This window comes from Balaenoptera ricei, chromosome 1, assembly GCF_028023285.1.
Source record: "Balaenoptera ricei isolate mBalRic1 chromosome 1, mBalRic1.hap2, whole genome shotgun sequence".
Lineage (NCBI taxonomy): Eukaryota > Metazoa > Chordata > Mammalia > Artiodactyla > Balaenopteridae > Balaenoptera > Balaenoptera ricei.
Window position 1 is genome coordinate 179,010,275 of NC_082639.1, and position 17,633 is coordinate 179,027,907.

Below are 17,633 nucleotides of genomic sequence, written 5' to 3' on the forward strand. Positions count from 1 at the left end.
AGCAATTATACTCCAATGAAGATGTTAAATAAATAAATATGTATTTGCCCCAAAATCTGCTAGGTCCCAAGGCCTCCACTTTCAAAATGATAAAACTGCATATTGCAAGATTGGGTTTGTAAATTTTTAAGATTTCTTTCAAATTTCCCAGAATTTTGTCATTTTTTTCTTTGAGTTCAATATCATATTTTCATGTTTAAAGTATAACGTTTATATTTAGAAAAGGATCATTGTGAAATAAGGCACAAGTTTTGCTTTTTTAATGTCACCTTAACTCTTGTCTACCTCAATTTTGTAGAAATTGTTCATTCCAGTCCAGCCTAAGGGATATTGTAGAAATGCTTTACACACTAGCTCTGACCATGTAACCAGTGGTTAATAAATCCAGGCCTGTCAATCTTCTAGTTTCAGATGCACAAAATCCATTACAGAAACCCTGTAATATATGGAAAGATTAAAGTCTTAAATTAAACTTTTTTCCTGGTGCCTAGAAGGATTTTGAACTTAGTAAACAGGAAGATGATTTTGACTTGTGTATAATCTACAGTTGATTTTATTGGAAAGTACCTCATGCTGTGTTTTGATTTGGATAATAAAAACATTTTCTGTTCCTGAATAGTCACAAATATATATTTTAAACAGGAAGAAAACAGACTTGTTATAACTGGAGGTTGTTTATTTGCTGACAATCAAGAACTTTCTAGGTATTCATCATACCCTCCTGCCATTACAAAGTGATTACATCATACGCAGAGATGAAAAATGGACAAAACAGTCCATACCTGTAGTTCCCAAACCTGAGTGAATATTAGGATCACCTGGAAAGCTTGTGCAAAGACAGATTCTCAACCCCAAGTTTACTGAATAAGAATGTCCTGGGCTAGAGTTAAGTTCGGCAGATGACGTTGAGCTCCAAGTTTAGTAACCATGGATCACCCGCATCATGGGTGGTCAAAAGTGGTCAATTACAATAAATCTCTGAAAATGCAGATCAAACCAGTTTCCCTTGAATCTCCAAAGCCAAAATAGTGGTTAACTGATTTTTTTCACACGTATTTTGTTTTGTGGTCAGTAAGGACAGAGTGACCTTACACAGGTAAGTTGCTGGGAGAAAAATATCTCTGTGTTGCCTGGCAACAGAAAATGACCCGTGCAATTATGTGGGCTTTCAGTTTACACATTGTTAATTATCAATGTTATCTATAAATTGCCTTATTGTTTATAAATCCTATTAGTAAAAGGGGTTCAGGCCAGAGGATATATGAGAATATTCAGGGGAAGAGAAATTGTGATAAATATCATATATTCATTAACATTACTTCTGTATATTTGCCATTTTTTAAATTCCTAGTATGTGCCAAACAATTTGATAAGCACTTTCCCTGCCTTACTGCAGTTAATTCTCATGCAAACCCTGCTAGACAAGTAGTATCATTATCAAAATATTAAGATAAGAAACTTGAATCTTGAAGAAGTAATATAATTTACTCAAGGTCACACAGCCTGAATTCAGATTCAGGTCTGCGCTCTTCTGCTGCCTTATAAGAGCAATTCCTTCCTGTCTTGGCTTTACTCTTAAATCCAAATCACACTTTCCATTTATTGCCCAAAGTCTTCTAGATTTATGATAGAGCAACTAGGTTTTTTGAAATAGTAGCATAGAGGGCCAAGAAACAGAGCTAGGTGTTGGGGAAAACCAAACGATTTGGGGAGAAAATATTTTTTGCGGGGCATGTCAAGACCAGAAGAATTAATGGTGGAAAATGACAAGCCCCTGAAGGGAAAATATCTACCTGGCAATAGTTATCTCCTGAGGCGTGAGGGAACTAGTAACCAGAAGCCTTTACTGACCCATCCAGAAGTGTAGAAAGAATAGACATGACTTAGCAAAACTAGATTCCAGGTCCAGGAAGATTTTAATGAGGTGGGAAAGGAAAAGAGTCATTTCTCAAATAACTACAGAGAGATTATTCAAAGACCATTTTAAGCCCTTTGTAGACATTCTTTTACCTCCCAAGTAAATCCTAGTTTACTTTCTCATTATTACTTGACAAACGTTAGCGGTAAGATTATCAAAACCCTCCGAACTCAAAAAAAACCAAGAATTTCCGCTCTTCTATACATCATTTGTACTTTCAAATCAGATGATACACAAACAACATGTCCTTATAAAATGTTTGTTAAAGTATTAAAGAAACAAAATGTTGAGTAAGCTTCTAAAATTTATCATTCAGGCAAATATAAATAAATTTTGGATTTTCTGCTGTTTAAAATTATTCAAACACTTGATTTCCTATAGAAGCCCACATTCAGTGGGCACTGGGTATATGCTGGCTGTTCTTATTTGAATCTACAGACAACGTAAACCAGATTAGTTTATTCCTAAACATTTCTTCTCACCTTTTACAAGCTCTGAAACTTGGGTCAGAATTTACACATTCATATTAAAGAGAGAAAAGGATATATGTTACCTTAATGGTTGAAAATATATAGAAAAATGAAGAAGAAAATACTTCATGGGACATAAATGGTTTATTCAGATTAAGAATGGAGATAGGCGTCCATGCCATTTCAGAATCCAAACATTCAAAATTATTTAAACTCTGAAGGTAATAATGGGACTTTCTAATTTATCAAGGTGATGACTCTGTTTTGATCTATCCTAGCCCTTAATCATCTCCTAATTAACAATATCATTGGATTCAACACCCGCTTTTTCTCACTAAAGATGGTGAGTTATTTAGGCTTAATGTATAATATTGAAATAATGGTGCTTTTCCTGTCACATTTATCTCTTAGTCCATTAAAGAAAAGAATTGGCAACAGTTCTTCTACTGAGAAATCATTTAAATTAATATTGCTTAGGAATATAAATGATTTTTATTAATCAAGTTTTGATTAAAGGGTAGCTAGCCACAATATGGCCTGTGGGTAGACATTAAGCATCTTGGTGTTCAGTGAACTCATCAACTGCAGTGTATTACATCAGATACTATCCATTTAAAGTCAAAATTGGCATTAAGCTTTCTAAAGAATTCATGTTGCATTAATTGGGATGATTCAACATTGGTAATTGTTTCGGGTTTCTTGTAAGGGTAATAGCCAAGTGACAAGTAGTGGTGAGTTTCAGAAGAAAATGTAAAACTCATTTCAGTGATTTGTAGTTTATTTTGCATATTACTTCACTTATCTTTTCACTTTTACTGAGGTATAATTGACAAATAAAATGGTGATATATTTAAAGTGTATAACGTGATCATTTGATACACGTATATATTGTGAAGGGATTCCCACCATTGATTTAATTAACACATTCATCATCTCATATATTTCCTCTTTTTTCTTTTCTCTTCTTTTTTTTTTTTTCTTGGTGAGAACACAAGTTCTATTCTCTTAGAAAATTTCAATTACACAATACAGTATTATCAACTATAGTCACTGTGTTACACAATAGATCCTCAGACCTTATTCATCTTATAACTGAAAGTTTGCACCCTTTTACCAACCTCTCCCTATTTCCCCCATTCTCTCAGCCCCTGGCAACCAGCATTTACTGTTTCTATAGGTTCAACTTTTTTTTTAATGATTCCATATATAAGCGATACCATTAGGTATTTGTCTTTCTCTGTCTGTTTCACTTAGCACAGTGCCCTCTAGGTTCATCCATGTTGTAGCAAATGGCAGGATTTCCATCTTTTTTGAGGTTGAACAATAGTCCATTGAATATATATCACATTTTCTTTATCCAGTCATCCATTAATGGACATTTAGGACATTAGTTGTTTCTAATCCTTGGCTATTGTGAATAATGCTGCAGTGAACATAGGCGTGCAGCTATCTCTTTGAGATAATGATTTCATTTCCTTTGCATACATACCCAGAAGTAGAATTGATGGATCATATAGTAGTCCTACTTTTAATTTTTTGAGGAACCTCCATACTGTTTTCCATAGTGCCTGTACCAGTTTACATTCCCAACAGTGATATACAAGGGTTCTTTTTTCTCCACATTCTCATCAGCATTTATCTCTTGTCTTTTTGATAATAGGGATCCTAACAGGTGTGAAGTGATATCTCACTGTGGTTTTGATTTGCATTTACCTGATGATTATTGATAGTGAGCACCTTTTCATGTACCTGTTGGTCGTTTGTATGTCTTCCTTGGAAAAATGTATTAGGTCCTTTGTCCATTTTTGAATTGGATTTTTTTTTTTTTTTTTTCTCTTGCGTTGTAGGGGTTCCTTGTATGCTTTGGATATTTAATCCTTCATCAGCTATGTGGTTTGCAAATATTTTCTCCCATTCCATACGTGGTCTTTTCATTCTATTGATTCTATTCATTCTTTGCTGTGCAGAGGCTCTTTAGTTTGATGTAGTCCCATCTGTTTATTTTTGCTTTTGTTGCCTTTGCTTTGGGTGTTTAATAAATTTATCTCACCTTATTGAGTTCTAATATGTGCTAGGCATTTTCCAAGAGATTAACACTTATCTATTTAATGTTCATAACAATGTGTAGTATGTCCAATGTTCTCCCTGTGTTGCTAATGAGAAAAGTCAATTTCGATGTTAAAAGCTTTTTTTCTCTAGGTGATTCATCACATAGGTGTCAGAGCCAACCCACACTGAATCTGACTCCAAATTCTATGAGCAAACCCACTGTACTATATTTTTTCACTAAACAGTACATAAAGCAAATGATTTTTTTTCTGCATTATACTATGATTCAGTTCAAAACTAAAAAAAAAAAAAAAAAAAAAAAAAAATTGCCATAGATACAGCAAACATAAATGAGTAGTTCAAGTAGTTCAAGGGCAGTTCATCCGGTAACCCAGTAGGATCATTTTGTTTGTAGCTTAAAATTTCATAGGATGTAATTCATTTACATTTGAGTGGATTGATTCATCTATTCATTTTAACAAACGTGAAAATGTTTACTGGGCCCCTCTCAGGAGCGAGGCACGATGCGACATTTTGAAAGTTAAAAAGAAGAATGAATGAGACATCGTCCCTCTTGTCAAGAACCCTACCATCTAGTTGGGTAGAAGAGGCATAAAATGATAACTATTATACAAACTACGTAAAATTTCCATACAATTGGTATGGATGTGTGTTCAAGAGGGTCTGGTTTCACTTCCTTGGCCCCCAAAGGACATAACCAAGATACCCCTATCTCTACAAAGGAGACATTGGGCTAATTTGTTAAAAGCATTATATGAAGCACAGCCCGTGGTTTGAAGCAAACGTGGCTATCAAACCGGATTAATAGTTTTCCTCTTAGAATTGTTCTTGTTTCAGCTCCTAAAAAAAGATTTTAAAAAAGCTTTATTTGATTGACTTGTCCCATTGTAAAGTATGCACCTGCTGTGAAATGAAGCCACAGAGGAAAAAAAAGTTGAATAATTTAACTTTTTTATTTGTAAAGATAATCAGGGTTTTTCTGATTACATCTTAACTTCATAAATGTTAAATAACCTATCAGCATCTAGTTGTTGTAAATTATGAAAAGGAGCCTTGCAAGGAATATTAACCAACGAAATCCTTGTTCTTTAGTGAACAGGAAAATGTGTTATGGCAGCTTGTCATCGTGCAACTGGTAACTTTGACACCAAATAACAAAACTGCCATTTGCACTTAGGGTAAATTGGTTCTCGTGAGTTTCCACTGCTCCTCTTGCTCTGACATAAATTTATGAACTCAGGAACTAACCAAGTCGTGTGGCTTACCAGCTGACTTTAACAAATATGCCCATTTCATTTCATTTAGTCATCAGAATACCAGGGGGCTAGGTCGTTTCAGACTCATTGCAGATGGTCTAGGGTTTGCAGGAACACAGGAGGCTTTCATGTCACTGTCCTGTAAATTATGACAGTGGAGGGGGCCCTCTTCCTAAATAAATGCATGTCAGTGCTTGACATGTTCACAGCTTCAAGGAGCATTTTCTGTTTCAACACCTTATAGGTGTATGTAGAGGACATTTATTAACCAAGATGTGGAAAATTGCCTTTTCTGGGTTCATGCTTTGACCAGCCATGATCAAGATTATGTCTATATTTGAAATGTGGTGGAAGTACAGTTTTGTTCCCTGACCTCCTAGGAGTCCTGTCCTTTTAAGCAGAGAAGTTACTGGAAGCAGACCAGTAGGTACAGACTAAAGACATATAATGAGGTGCAACCTCAGACAAATCGAAGGGAAGACCACTCTAAATTACTGCTGAGAATGAAGACTAGGATATCGTTACAGGAAGACAAGTTGACCACATCCAAGTATACATAAAAAATAAAACTAGGTAACAAAATAGTTATAAAGATATTTACTTGATTCAATATAACATTGCTTAGTAATTAGAATAGCAGCTTTATATAAAGATGGGTTCAGAAGTGTTAGAAGGCACATGAAAACAGTGTCATAACTGTGGGTTTTTGGGGGGTTTTTTTGCATTTCGTTCCATTTCCTTTTGTTTTGTAGAGATGTCTGTCATTTATTCAGTACTTTCTATTTGCAGTAATGAACTAAAATGCTTTACATACATGTTTTAATTTAATCCTTTCAGCACTTTAAGACGTGGCTATTAGTGTCATCATTTTACAGGTGAAGAGACTGGCATCCATAGAGGGTGGATAATTTACCAGGGACAAATGAAGGTGGAAGAGGGATTTCATCTGACTCCATTCTGTGGTTTATCTAGTTCAAGACTCATGGCATATTTTTCAAGTGTGTGTTTGTCAAACTTTTCTACAAGTTCTACCCTAAGATCAGAGAAGACAGAATGAACATGCAATCCCAGGAGGTTTGGAAAAAACCTAAAGCAATCACCATAACCTTGCAATTTTTTTAAGGTCTTGCTTTTTATCTTAAAAATTCATGCAAATTTGGCATTGAATTCCAGTGTGTTTGTCTCTATCCCCCAAATAATGTATTGTATAATTTATCATTCAGGGGTACATTTTCTATTAATCTCTTTAGTTAAAGCATGATATGCTGTTATATTTCAGGATATTAAGTCAATCTGAAGAAAGCCGACTCCAATGTCCAAGCAATTCTTCCTCTCTTCATTTCATCATATATATGTGTGTACAAACAGCAACCTTTTTTTCCCACTGCTTTATAGACTATGTCAGGGTAACGACCAGAAGAAATGCCCCAAATCTGAGGTGGGATGCTGTGACATGCCAAGATACTCTGGATGGATATTCCCATAAGCATATCTTCCTGCTGTGAAAGGTCAAATTGCAAACCAAGAGGGTATTGATTCACTCTTCAATCTCTTTTACTACCTCGAGCAATTCTCCCCAAAGAACATCTTTAGCAGGGAAAAAAAAAAAAAAAAAAACCTGATTATATTGCTCTTTATTTTACCTCTAATACAGTACTTAAGTTTTCCTCACCTATTAATAAATTCAGAGTCTCCAACGCTCCCTGTAATCAACCCCCTTCATACAACTCTCAAACTTCATAATTATAGCAGTCTTGTTGGGAGCAGTAAAAACATTCCCAGTTTTGTCTTGCAGTTGAGAGTTAGGCCTTGAAGAATATCTTCTAAATGAGCTCATTACATATACTCACTATACCATTAAAGAGAAAATGAATTTACTTAAATTTTCTAGATATTAATCTTTGTTGTGATATCTGAAAAAAATAATATAGAATTGTCTATTACCTGAGACTGAGCAGAAACATCATGGTCCCAGCCAACTTTTCATCCCATGTCTGAGCAAGATTACACATAATAAATTCATTTTAAAGCAATAGTAAGTGACAAAAATTAAATTGTGTTTTGACTTCACCACGAATAGTATCTGTACTTGTTCAACACACTGGTTATGTCTGCATAAACTTTTTCGGCTGGTGTACAGTTCACTCTGAAGTGACGATAGAGTTAAAAAAACTGAGTAGAGAAATTTCCCATCACTCACTACACATAAAATTTTCTAGTCTTGTGCTTTTTAGGGAGAAAAATCCACACCCAATTTTTGTGAACAAGGGATAGCGGGATTCTGCTGGTTTTCCCTAGCTTGGGCAGGGGAGTTGTGTATTTCACAAATTTTACAAGTCAAATTGATTTTGGGAAAGAGGGACATGTTTGTCCTTGTCTCCAAAAATACTTGGACAAAAGTCCACAAATGTCCAGGGTGTGTGTATCCTGGTTTGGAAAACCTGCTCTTCAGAACTTTAAATATTTACCTATAATTTCGTTCCATCAGTGGTAATTCTAATTCCTCCATCACTTTTTTCGCTGTATCTAATCAGTCTGCAAGACCTGTTCTGCCTGTCTATGCATGTTCTCTCAAAATTATCCTTTCACTTTTTCCCCCGATTGTCCTAATCCAAGTCTTTATTATCAAGAGACAGCATAAATATAGAGAGATAAGCTTTGGTATCAAATGGGCCTGAGTTCAAGTCTGGCCACCCCAATTAATCTGTGTGATATCTGCAACGTTTCTCCTCTGGCCCTTGGTTTTCTCATTTTAAAAAAATGTTAGTGATATTTACCTTACAATATTGTCATGTGGTTTCATTCATTCATTCAATCAACATTTGAGCTACTGCTCTGTACTAAAATCTAAGCACTGAAACTACCTTCAAGAGAAGAACAAAGTCCCCAGCTGTATGAAGTTGACATTCTAGTGATGTGAAATGAGATAATGTTTGTTGCCTGGCATAAGACAGGAATGCAATGAAATGCTGTTCTTGTTTTGTTATTGCTACAACCATGCAACCACTTTCCAACTGGTAACCCTACTTCCTGGCTCACATGTTTTCAATCCATTGTTCACTGATTATATATAAAACCCAAACTTCTTGAAGAAACAAATGATAGAATATACTTGTCACTTGAGCTTGAGAGTGAAGAAGGCAGGGTCTACTCTAAGGGTCTTACTCCAAGGCCTCCAGTGTAGGGAAATGGAGAGAGGAAACCAAAGAAGAATAACAGGTTTGGGAGTGGAAAATAGTGTAATTCTTTTTTGGACCTGTTACAATTGAGGTCTCTGGGAAGGAAGCTGTTCAAAATACAAATCTGGATCACGAGCAAAGGTATAAAGCCAGAGAGAAGAATTTAGGAATCGATGATAGAATAACAGTAAGTTAAACTCTAAGGACAAAAGCAAGAGTTTAATTAGGATGCTCTAAATTTAAAATTAAAATTCTCAGCCTGGGTTGCCAAATTCAGCACCATCTAGCACCTTTCCAAAGGAAATGATTGATGAGTCCTTCTGATGAGGATCAATATTTCCTTCAGAGACTCCTTGTTTTCATCTATCCTACACAAAATACTGAGCACCTCTGGTATTTACTAGCTCTTCTGCCCCTCATACATTGGAGCTGTAGCTACAAAAAGCAAAACCACATTTCATTCTTTAGACCTCATTCTTTAGTCCTGTGCTGTACATTTTTTTGTTTCTGTAGCAAAGAAACTTACTTAAGTATTAGGAAGGTAAGTAACGAAGCCCACACGTTAGAAGCTGTCAGATCAATAAGAAACTTTAGTGGGCCTAAAGTTTCAATATATTCTTCATTCAAGGCTCATAATCTCTGCTTAAGAAAGTGTGCATGTTGTTCATGGCCAAATAAAACTTACAGGCACTTAATTCTATGAATAGATTGTAAAGAGGCTAAACTGACAGGACCTTCTTTCTTTAGGAGGCATTGTGAAAAATGACAGTTTTTGATCCCAAATTTCATATACATTTAGGTCCATAAGTCTCACTGACAGAGTGGACTGTCCTGACTCAATAATTAATGCACTGGGAATTCTCTAGGTAGACTATGATTTGGATACTTTATGGGCTATTATGTCAAGGATCCGTGTCAGATGAGATGCATACACAATGCCTACAGAAAAATTATTGTCACAAGCAAAACTGGTGGGGTTTTTTAATGTACTTTAAGAGTAAGTAAGCCTAGGAAAAATATATGACCATTTCTAATTGCCTTGTATGTATTTGCCTTGAAATATGCCTTCGTTTTTATTTGCCTGTAGAGTATATCATTGAATAGAATTATTATATTTGTTTTCAAAAATGGGTGATAAACATTTCTTACTTTTGGAATAGGCATTCTAATGTTTTCCAACTTAAGTTTCATGCAGTTATTAATCGCTATATTAAGCAATAGTATACCTTTAAGTTTAAAATTTGAAACATACATTTTTCTTAAAAGAGGAACATTTTTTTTTTTTTAAAAAGGGAACATTTGTTGACCAAACAGACATACATGTTTTTATTCTCTCTCTCTTTAAAGGGATCCTCACCCCCAAAATACCTGTGGAGTACAATGTCTTACTCAACGCTGGAAGTGTAGCACCTCTGATCTTCTCTGCTGGTCATGATCAGTCCATCCTTCTGGAAAATTTGGCTCCATCCACACAGTATGAAACAAGGATACAAGCATGTCAAAATGGTGAAAGTCTTTCAGACACTCGTCCGGGGTTTTTTTATTAAAAAGTATTTTATTTAAAAAAAAAATTCCTTAAAAAGGAATAGATTCTCAATTCAAATACAAAGACTAACATTTCATTTCTTATTGGTACTGGACTGTTAACCCAGACAAATCAGAGCCTGGCATTGAGTGAAGCATTATGCATTTCTGCACATTAAATCATGAATATTTAAATATAGGAAAACGGTGGTTTTGCAAAGTCTTGTTTTATAAGGCCCTTTAAAAGAAAAACACCTAGAGCACATACAATAATCATTGGTAACATAAAACAAAATAGGCATTACAAAAATCTCATAGGAAATGTACTCACTTTGGTTCTATTTCAGTTTTATTTAGGGGTGGGAGAGTAGGAAGGGAGACATTATTTAGAAGTTGAGTTACACTCAAATGAGTCAACATATTTTACAGTGCTTCCCTGATACCTGTCTTGTGTACCTAACCTGTCACCTTGAGTTTCATGGCTTAGGCTAGTGGTCAATGAAGTCATCATCTATCTGTGTGGTCTTAAGGAAGAGCTCCTCTCACTTCCTGTATACCTCCAGGTGTTATATAATATATAACACCCAACTGCTAAGAGAGAAAATGTATAACTCAAAACAAGTTGCTTCACCTTAGATTAAAGAAATTCACCAATCTTATACTCAACATGAAACTCTTGTCCTTAGGAACTTCTGTTTCCAAATGAGTACTATTTCCCATAGAGTTGGTTAGGACTAGGGGCTCTGAGATTTTGCTATGCTTCATCTCTGAAATTGAGTCAGTTTGCCCACTTGTCTCTACAAACCAGACTGAGACATTTTGTTTGAAGAGTATTGCTTTCCCTGATCCACTCTTCAGCTAATCCACATGGAAATAGATTTAAATTAAGGTTTTCTTGATTTAAATGCAAAAATCAACTTCTGCCTCTCTCTGTCCCTAAAGCTATGCTGTGAAGAAACAATATCCTTCAAATTCATTGTTTGACTTTTGTGTGTTGAGGGAACAATCATTATTTTTAAATATTAGCAAAAATAAAATACTATTAAGAGCATACATGATGTTCAGGTCACACATACATTTACGAAATTGAAGCACATTTTCACTTTCTGGCTAGAATAACTGCAGTAAATTAGAGAAACCTCAGTTCAGACAAGCATAAGCTTTATTGTCTATGCCTGTATAAAAATGTGGTTAATTAATGGATTTCCCAAAAATGATTCCTTATTTAAATATTCAAATCCTGAAGAGATTTAAATACTAGTCTAAAGTATGTTTACAAAATTTGTGTGTATACAAATTTTCAGATAAAATGATTATCATGATATTCGTACACTTCTATATGTACATGTAACTCTTTTTGCGGCTTGACAAATTATTAAAGGTCTTGGTTTTCTTTTTTTTCAAGGAGGTTGTGGAGTTAGCAGTAGGATATTTGTCAAAACAGCTGAAGGAGCCCCCATGGATCTAAATTCTCCTGTTCTTAAGGCACTGGGATCAGATTGCATAGTGGTTAAATGGACGCCACCTAAAAAACCAAATGGAGTCATCATCAACTACTTTATTCACAGGTAACATTGACTATTACTATTATTGTTGATTATTTAAGAATGTGTACTATTCCAGGACTGTAGAATCAAATACATTTTCTATTTCCATAAGGGAATTGATGGGAATTCATGTGTTTTGAAGCACCTACTAGAAACTAAAATTGGTATTGGAAACTTCTACACATTATCCAAGGAAAAAAGCCACAACTACCATGTAACATTTTTGTTTGAGCCCTCTTTGGAAGATGAGACCTCATAGCCCAAAAAGCCTTACCTTTGATGGAAGGGTAGAGCTGTCCTCTGGAGGTTCATTGACCAAGAGACATACTCATTCCAGAGGAAGAACCAGGTCTAGGACAAAAATTCTAATTATATCCCACCACCTAGTATGTGGAGATTGGAAAGGCTTTTTCTCATCCTTAAAAGATGGCACTTTTCACTCTGCAGTTCCCCTTCTGTTTTGAGGTTTTCACTCACCTGGCTAGATGGTGTTAATGCAGCTTCTTTTCACCATGATATGCAGAATTAATTAAGTGTAGCCACCTAAAAGGAAGAAAAGAGGGAAAGAGAGAAGGGAGGGGAAGAGAAGGAGAAAAAGTGAGGAGAGTGAGAGTGAGAATGAGAGGGGGAGAAAGAGAGAAAGAGAGAGAGAGAGAGATGGTGGTTCCATGGGCATTTTGGTTTGAAGGGTATTGTGCTACTTGATCCAGTTTTCATTTGATCAGCATGGACATAGTTTTAAATTAATGTTTTCAAATATATAATGAGGAGAAAGAGGAAAGAGAGAAAGAGACAGACAGGGAGAGATGGAGGGAGAGAGGAAGAGAGAGAGCAGGAAAGGAGAAAGTAAAATGAAAACAGAGGGAAGGGGCCAGAGAACCTCTCAACTGAGAGTTTGCTATTCAGGCTGCTATAACAAAAATATCATAAATTGTGCGGTTTATAAACAACAAACATTAATTTCTCTCAGCTCTGGATTCTGGGAAGTCCAAGATCAAGGTGCTGACAGATTTGCTGTATGGTGAGGGCCCACTTCCTGGCTCACAGATGGCCATCTTCTCACTGTGTCCTCACATGGCAGAAGCAGCAGGGGCCATGTGGGGGTCTCTTTTATAAGGGCACTAATCCCATTCATGAGGGCCCCACCCTCATGACCTAATCACCTCCCAAAGGCCCCACCTCCTAATACCATCCTCTTGGAGGTTAGGATTTCAACATGTGAATTTGGGGGAAACACAATCATTCAGATCATAGCACTGAGACGGAAAAGACGCTTTCTAAGACAGACACCGGCAGACAAAAAATTTGCAGCTGAAAACCCCATTCCAAAAGCCATCTATTTAAATCAGGCATACAAAGCCCAACACATTTATTTTCTCAGATCCTCATCCCACTTCAGCATCCTTTGTTAGTCTCTCCTGCAGCCTCATGCCTTCCCTTGTTTAGTCCTATGCCCTGGACACATCATGAAACTTAGTTTAGGCTCCTCTTATAACTTCAGATATTGAAACCCTTTCATTCAGACCAATCTTCAGCTATGGGAATGTAAGGAAAATTATGAAGGGAGAAAGTATTACTGCATTTCTGGTTTTGTAAATCACATTGCCATAAATGAGCAAGCCAAATGTTTTCTTCTCAGCAAACATTAATTTGAAGAATAATATTTCTGATTCAAGTACACATGAACATGTAAAAATGGCTAATGTGAATTTACATTTTACATTAAACACATTAGTGCAGCCTTTAAAATGCCCATCTTCTTGGAATAGTTTTCTTTCATCTACTCAATGCTAATTGTATGAGAAAAGCACATCAAATTCCTATTCTGAATAAAGGGAAATAAAGTATCTGTTATAGACCAGGAAGAGGCTTCACTCTGTTGGTTTTGTAAATAATGCTCATGATTACAGTGACTATTCCATGGCAGCTATAGAGAGGGAAAACAAGAAATATAATGCAGAAAGCCCGCTTCAATGAAAAATACTGTAAATTGAATTTGACAGCATTTGATGGCATTTGATTATTCTAGTCACAGCCAAACAATGATATAAAGAGTAATATGAAACAGAATGTGTTACTGCCTAGCAGACTCAAAAGCAATAAACCTTCCTCCAATGTGACACAATCATTTCACAATCATAATTGTAGCCTGTTTGATACCTCTGAGTACAGCAGAAGGGCACTGACTGACATAGATACATTTTGTTTTTTATTTAAAGTGAAATGAAAATGGCACGCTGGGGCTCCAGATACAATCGTTATATTCACCTACATAGGCATGAATCACTTGGCAGTTATTTCAGCTGAAGTTTAAATGTGCTTAGACAACAACAATATCAAATTTTTCTTAGATAGCTGCAAAAAAAAAAAAAATCAGGAATTTGTAAGGACAGAAATAGAATGTAGATACAGAGTTCTTTTTCATTCTGGGACTCCATAGAGCCCCGCCTATAGTTATAGACACAAGCCTACGGTATCTCTGGGGAGGTTAGGGCATGTAATTTCTGCTTCATCATTTGCCTCCTCTTTCTTCTATCACCACCAAAGGAAATCCATTTAGCTCAAATCAAGGACGGGGTTTGACCTATGCAGATATTTTCATTAAATTGCGGGAAGCCAACTTGCCAATCCCATCTTGAAGATGTTCATCTCTGCTCTCTCCAAGCCCCCAAATCATTTCCCCTCAGTAATTCCCATCTATTGTTTAAATGTTGGCTCTAGATATCATCCTGTTAAAAAGGATCTGCCTTAATAAACAGGTAAGATGTTTATGACTTTAGAAAACAAAATAAAAAATAAGCTAGTAAGGACAAGACTATTCATGTGACTGCTTCTGGTTAGTTCACCTGTTAACATGATATTTTATTTAGGCTACTTTGTTGACCAATGTGAGTTACAAAAGAGATTTCCTACAATAGGGACAACCTTTATGTTAGTGTTTTGCAACCTGTTTACTGACAGGGTATACATAAGGCCATCTTGGGCATTTGCTTTCTTCTCATAGCAAGTTTGGCTTGTATAATAAAGATTCTTCAGTATTTCCCCTTTATTTTATATCTGTAAATCTTGTAAATGGCAAAATCCACCCACAAAATCCAACTTCCATCTACAAAATCCACCAAACACTTTCTTAAGACTTTACAAAATACATAATAAAATGATCTCCCACTAGGAGCTTCCATTTTAAGAGAGACAAAAATGCATGGGGTTTTATTTTCAAAAGCAGCCTCTAAATAAAGCAAAAGATTGGATCAATGTTCAGTAAAAGGCAAAAATATATTAAAACACCTTCTAAATGCTGTAAAAGTAAAAATAAGTGATGAACCTTCCAAGTATTCAAATAACTAAGCATTCAGAAAAACTGAGTAAGGTTTTGAAGGATAAAATCTGAGATAGTTTGAATGGATGGATGATACGGAAGAACATTCCAAGCAGGGTACCATAAATAATATTTTTTTACAATGAATAATTAAGCTGATTGAGTAAACTAAGAAAAAAGGGCATTGATTCAAAGGTGAAGGAATTTTTATGCAATCAATTTGTACTATGTGGGAAGACAGTATGGATGTGAAGATGGATAGATAGATAGATAGATAGATAGATAGATAAATAGATACAGATAGATAGATGGATAATAGATGACAGATAATGTTCATATCTACTGTAAGATCTGAGCCCTATTACCAAGGAGTTTTACTATAGTAGGAGATGTAAGTCAAACTAAGCAAACAAAACAGTGAGCAATATAATGTGAGAAATATAAATATTTACCAAAAAATTTACAGGAGACAGGGATTCTTTCTGTCTGGAATATTTATGGAAGACTTCCATGGATGAAGTTGATGTCATTGAGACTTGGCCTTACAAAATAAACATTTAATGACTGTTTAAATTAGAAATAATTTTTTAAAAGAAGTTTTTAACAGTACAGAATATTGCAAAGGTTATGTATCCCTTTTTTATGACTTACCCATGTATATAATTCCCATCGATAGACATAACTACTATTAATTTTAATATATATAACATTGATGTTTTGTATTTATAGTTTCCCTTACATAAGGAATTATATTGTTCAAATTTTCTTTGGCCATTTGGACACACATACACACACACACCCCTCATTTCTTTTAATGACTCAACAATACTTTATTATATGGATGTGTATCATGTATTATTTAACCAGTCTCCTATTGGTGGCAAAACCAGTGATTTCCAAGTTTTCATTACAAAAGCAATTCTCCAGAAAAATCTTTACAATAAACATATGGAAGATTATTCTTAGTACTAGAAGTGCAGGATCCAATTTTGTGCACTTAAAATTTTTGGAGATTGCTAAGTTGTCTTCTAAAAATGGTATATAAGAATTTCTAATTCTGAAAACTCTAATCAATACTGGGACTCAACAATCTTTTAAATCTTTGCTAATATTTTAAATGGCATATTATTTTTGTTTTAATTAAAATTTTGGTCATTATAAGTCAGGCCTTTCATTTATTTATTTCTAATATATATTTGCTATTTGTGTGTGTATAGTATAGTATATATCTTTAGACTATTTTCTTTTAGATTGTTTCTTGTTAATTTATCTATGCTTTTTATATATTAAGGAAATTCTTTTAGTGATCATATTAAAAATAACACATCAACTATTTCTTCCAGCACTTTTCTGGCTCTACTCCTTATATCTAAATATAGATTGGATTTTGTTTTTTGTTTTCTTGAAGTATAATTAACACATTATTATTAGTTTCAAGTGTACAGCATAATGATTCAATATTTGTATACACTTCAAAATGATCACCACAATAAGTCTAGTTACCATCTGTCACCATATACAGTTACAAAATTTTTTCTTTATGATGACAACTATTTTTTTACTTTCTTAGCAACTTTCAAATTTGCAACATAGTATTACTGGCCCTAGTCACCATGCTGTACATTACACACTTATTTCTTTTATATCTAGAAATTTGTACCCCTTTTCCCATTCTGCCCATCCCTCAAAGCCCTCCCCTCTTTTAGCCACCAATCTATTCCCTGTATCTGTGAGTCTGGTTTTGTTTTCTTTTGTTTATTTGTTTTGTTTTTTTAGATTTCACATGTGAGTGAAATCCTATGGTATTTGTCTTTCTCTGACTTATTTCACTTAGCATAATACCCTCAAGGTCCATTCATGCTGTCATAAATGGCAAATTTTTATTCTCTTTTATTGCTGAGTAGTACTCCTTATATATATATACCACATCTTCTTTATCCATTCATCCGTAGATGGACACTTAGGTTACTTCCATATCTTGGCTATTGTAAAAAATGCTGCAATGAACATAGGGATACATATATCTTTTCAAATTAGTGTTTTCATTTTTTTTTTTGTATAAATACCCAGAAGTGGAATTGCTGAAGTTCTATTTTTAATTTTTTGAGGACCCTCCATACTGTTTTCCATTGTGTCTGTACCAATTTATGTTTCTGTCACCAGTGCACAAGGTTTCCCTTTTCTCCACATCCTCACCAACATTTGTTATTTCTTGTCCTTTTGATAATAGCCATTCTGACAGGTGTGAGATGATATATCATTGTGGTTTTGACTTGCATTTCACTGGTGATTAGTAATGTCGAGCATCTTTTCATGTGCCTGTTGGCCATCTGTATGTCTTCTTTGTAAA

The 17,633-nt window shown here is 35.0% G+C and overlaps 1 protein-coding gene across 1 annotated transcript in view; it reads left to right on the forward strand.

The window, feature by feature from the left end:
* The window catches only part of USH2A (usherin), a 775,536-nt gene that overhangs the window by 623,846 nt on the left and 134,057 nt on the right, over nt 1-17,633 (forward strand). Inside the window, exons 58-59 of the mRNA XM_059905730.1 lie at nt 10,241-10,399; nt 11,823-11,985. Coding sequence (XP_059761713.1) covers nt 10,241-10,399; nt 11,823-11,985 — 322 coding nt within the window. The remainder of the gene's footprint in view (nt 1-10,240; nt 10,400-11,822; nt 11,986-17,633) is intronic.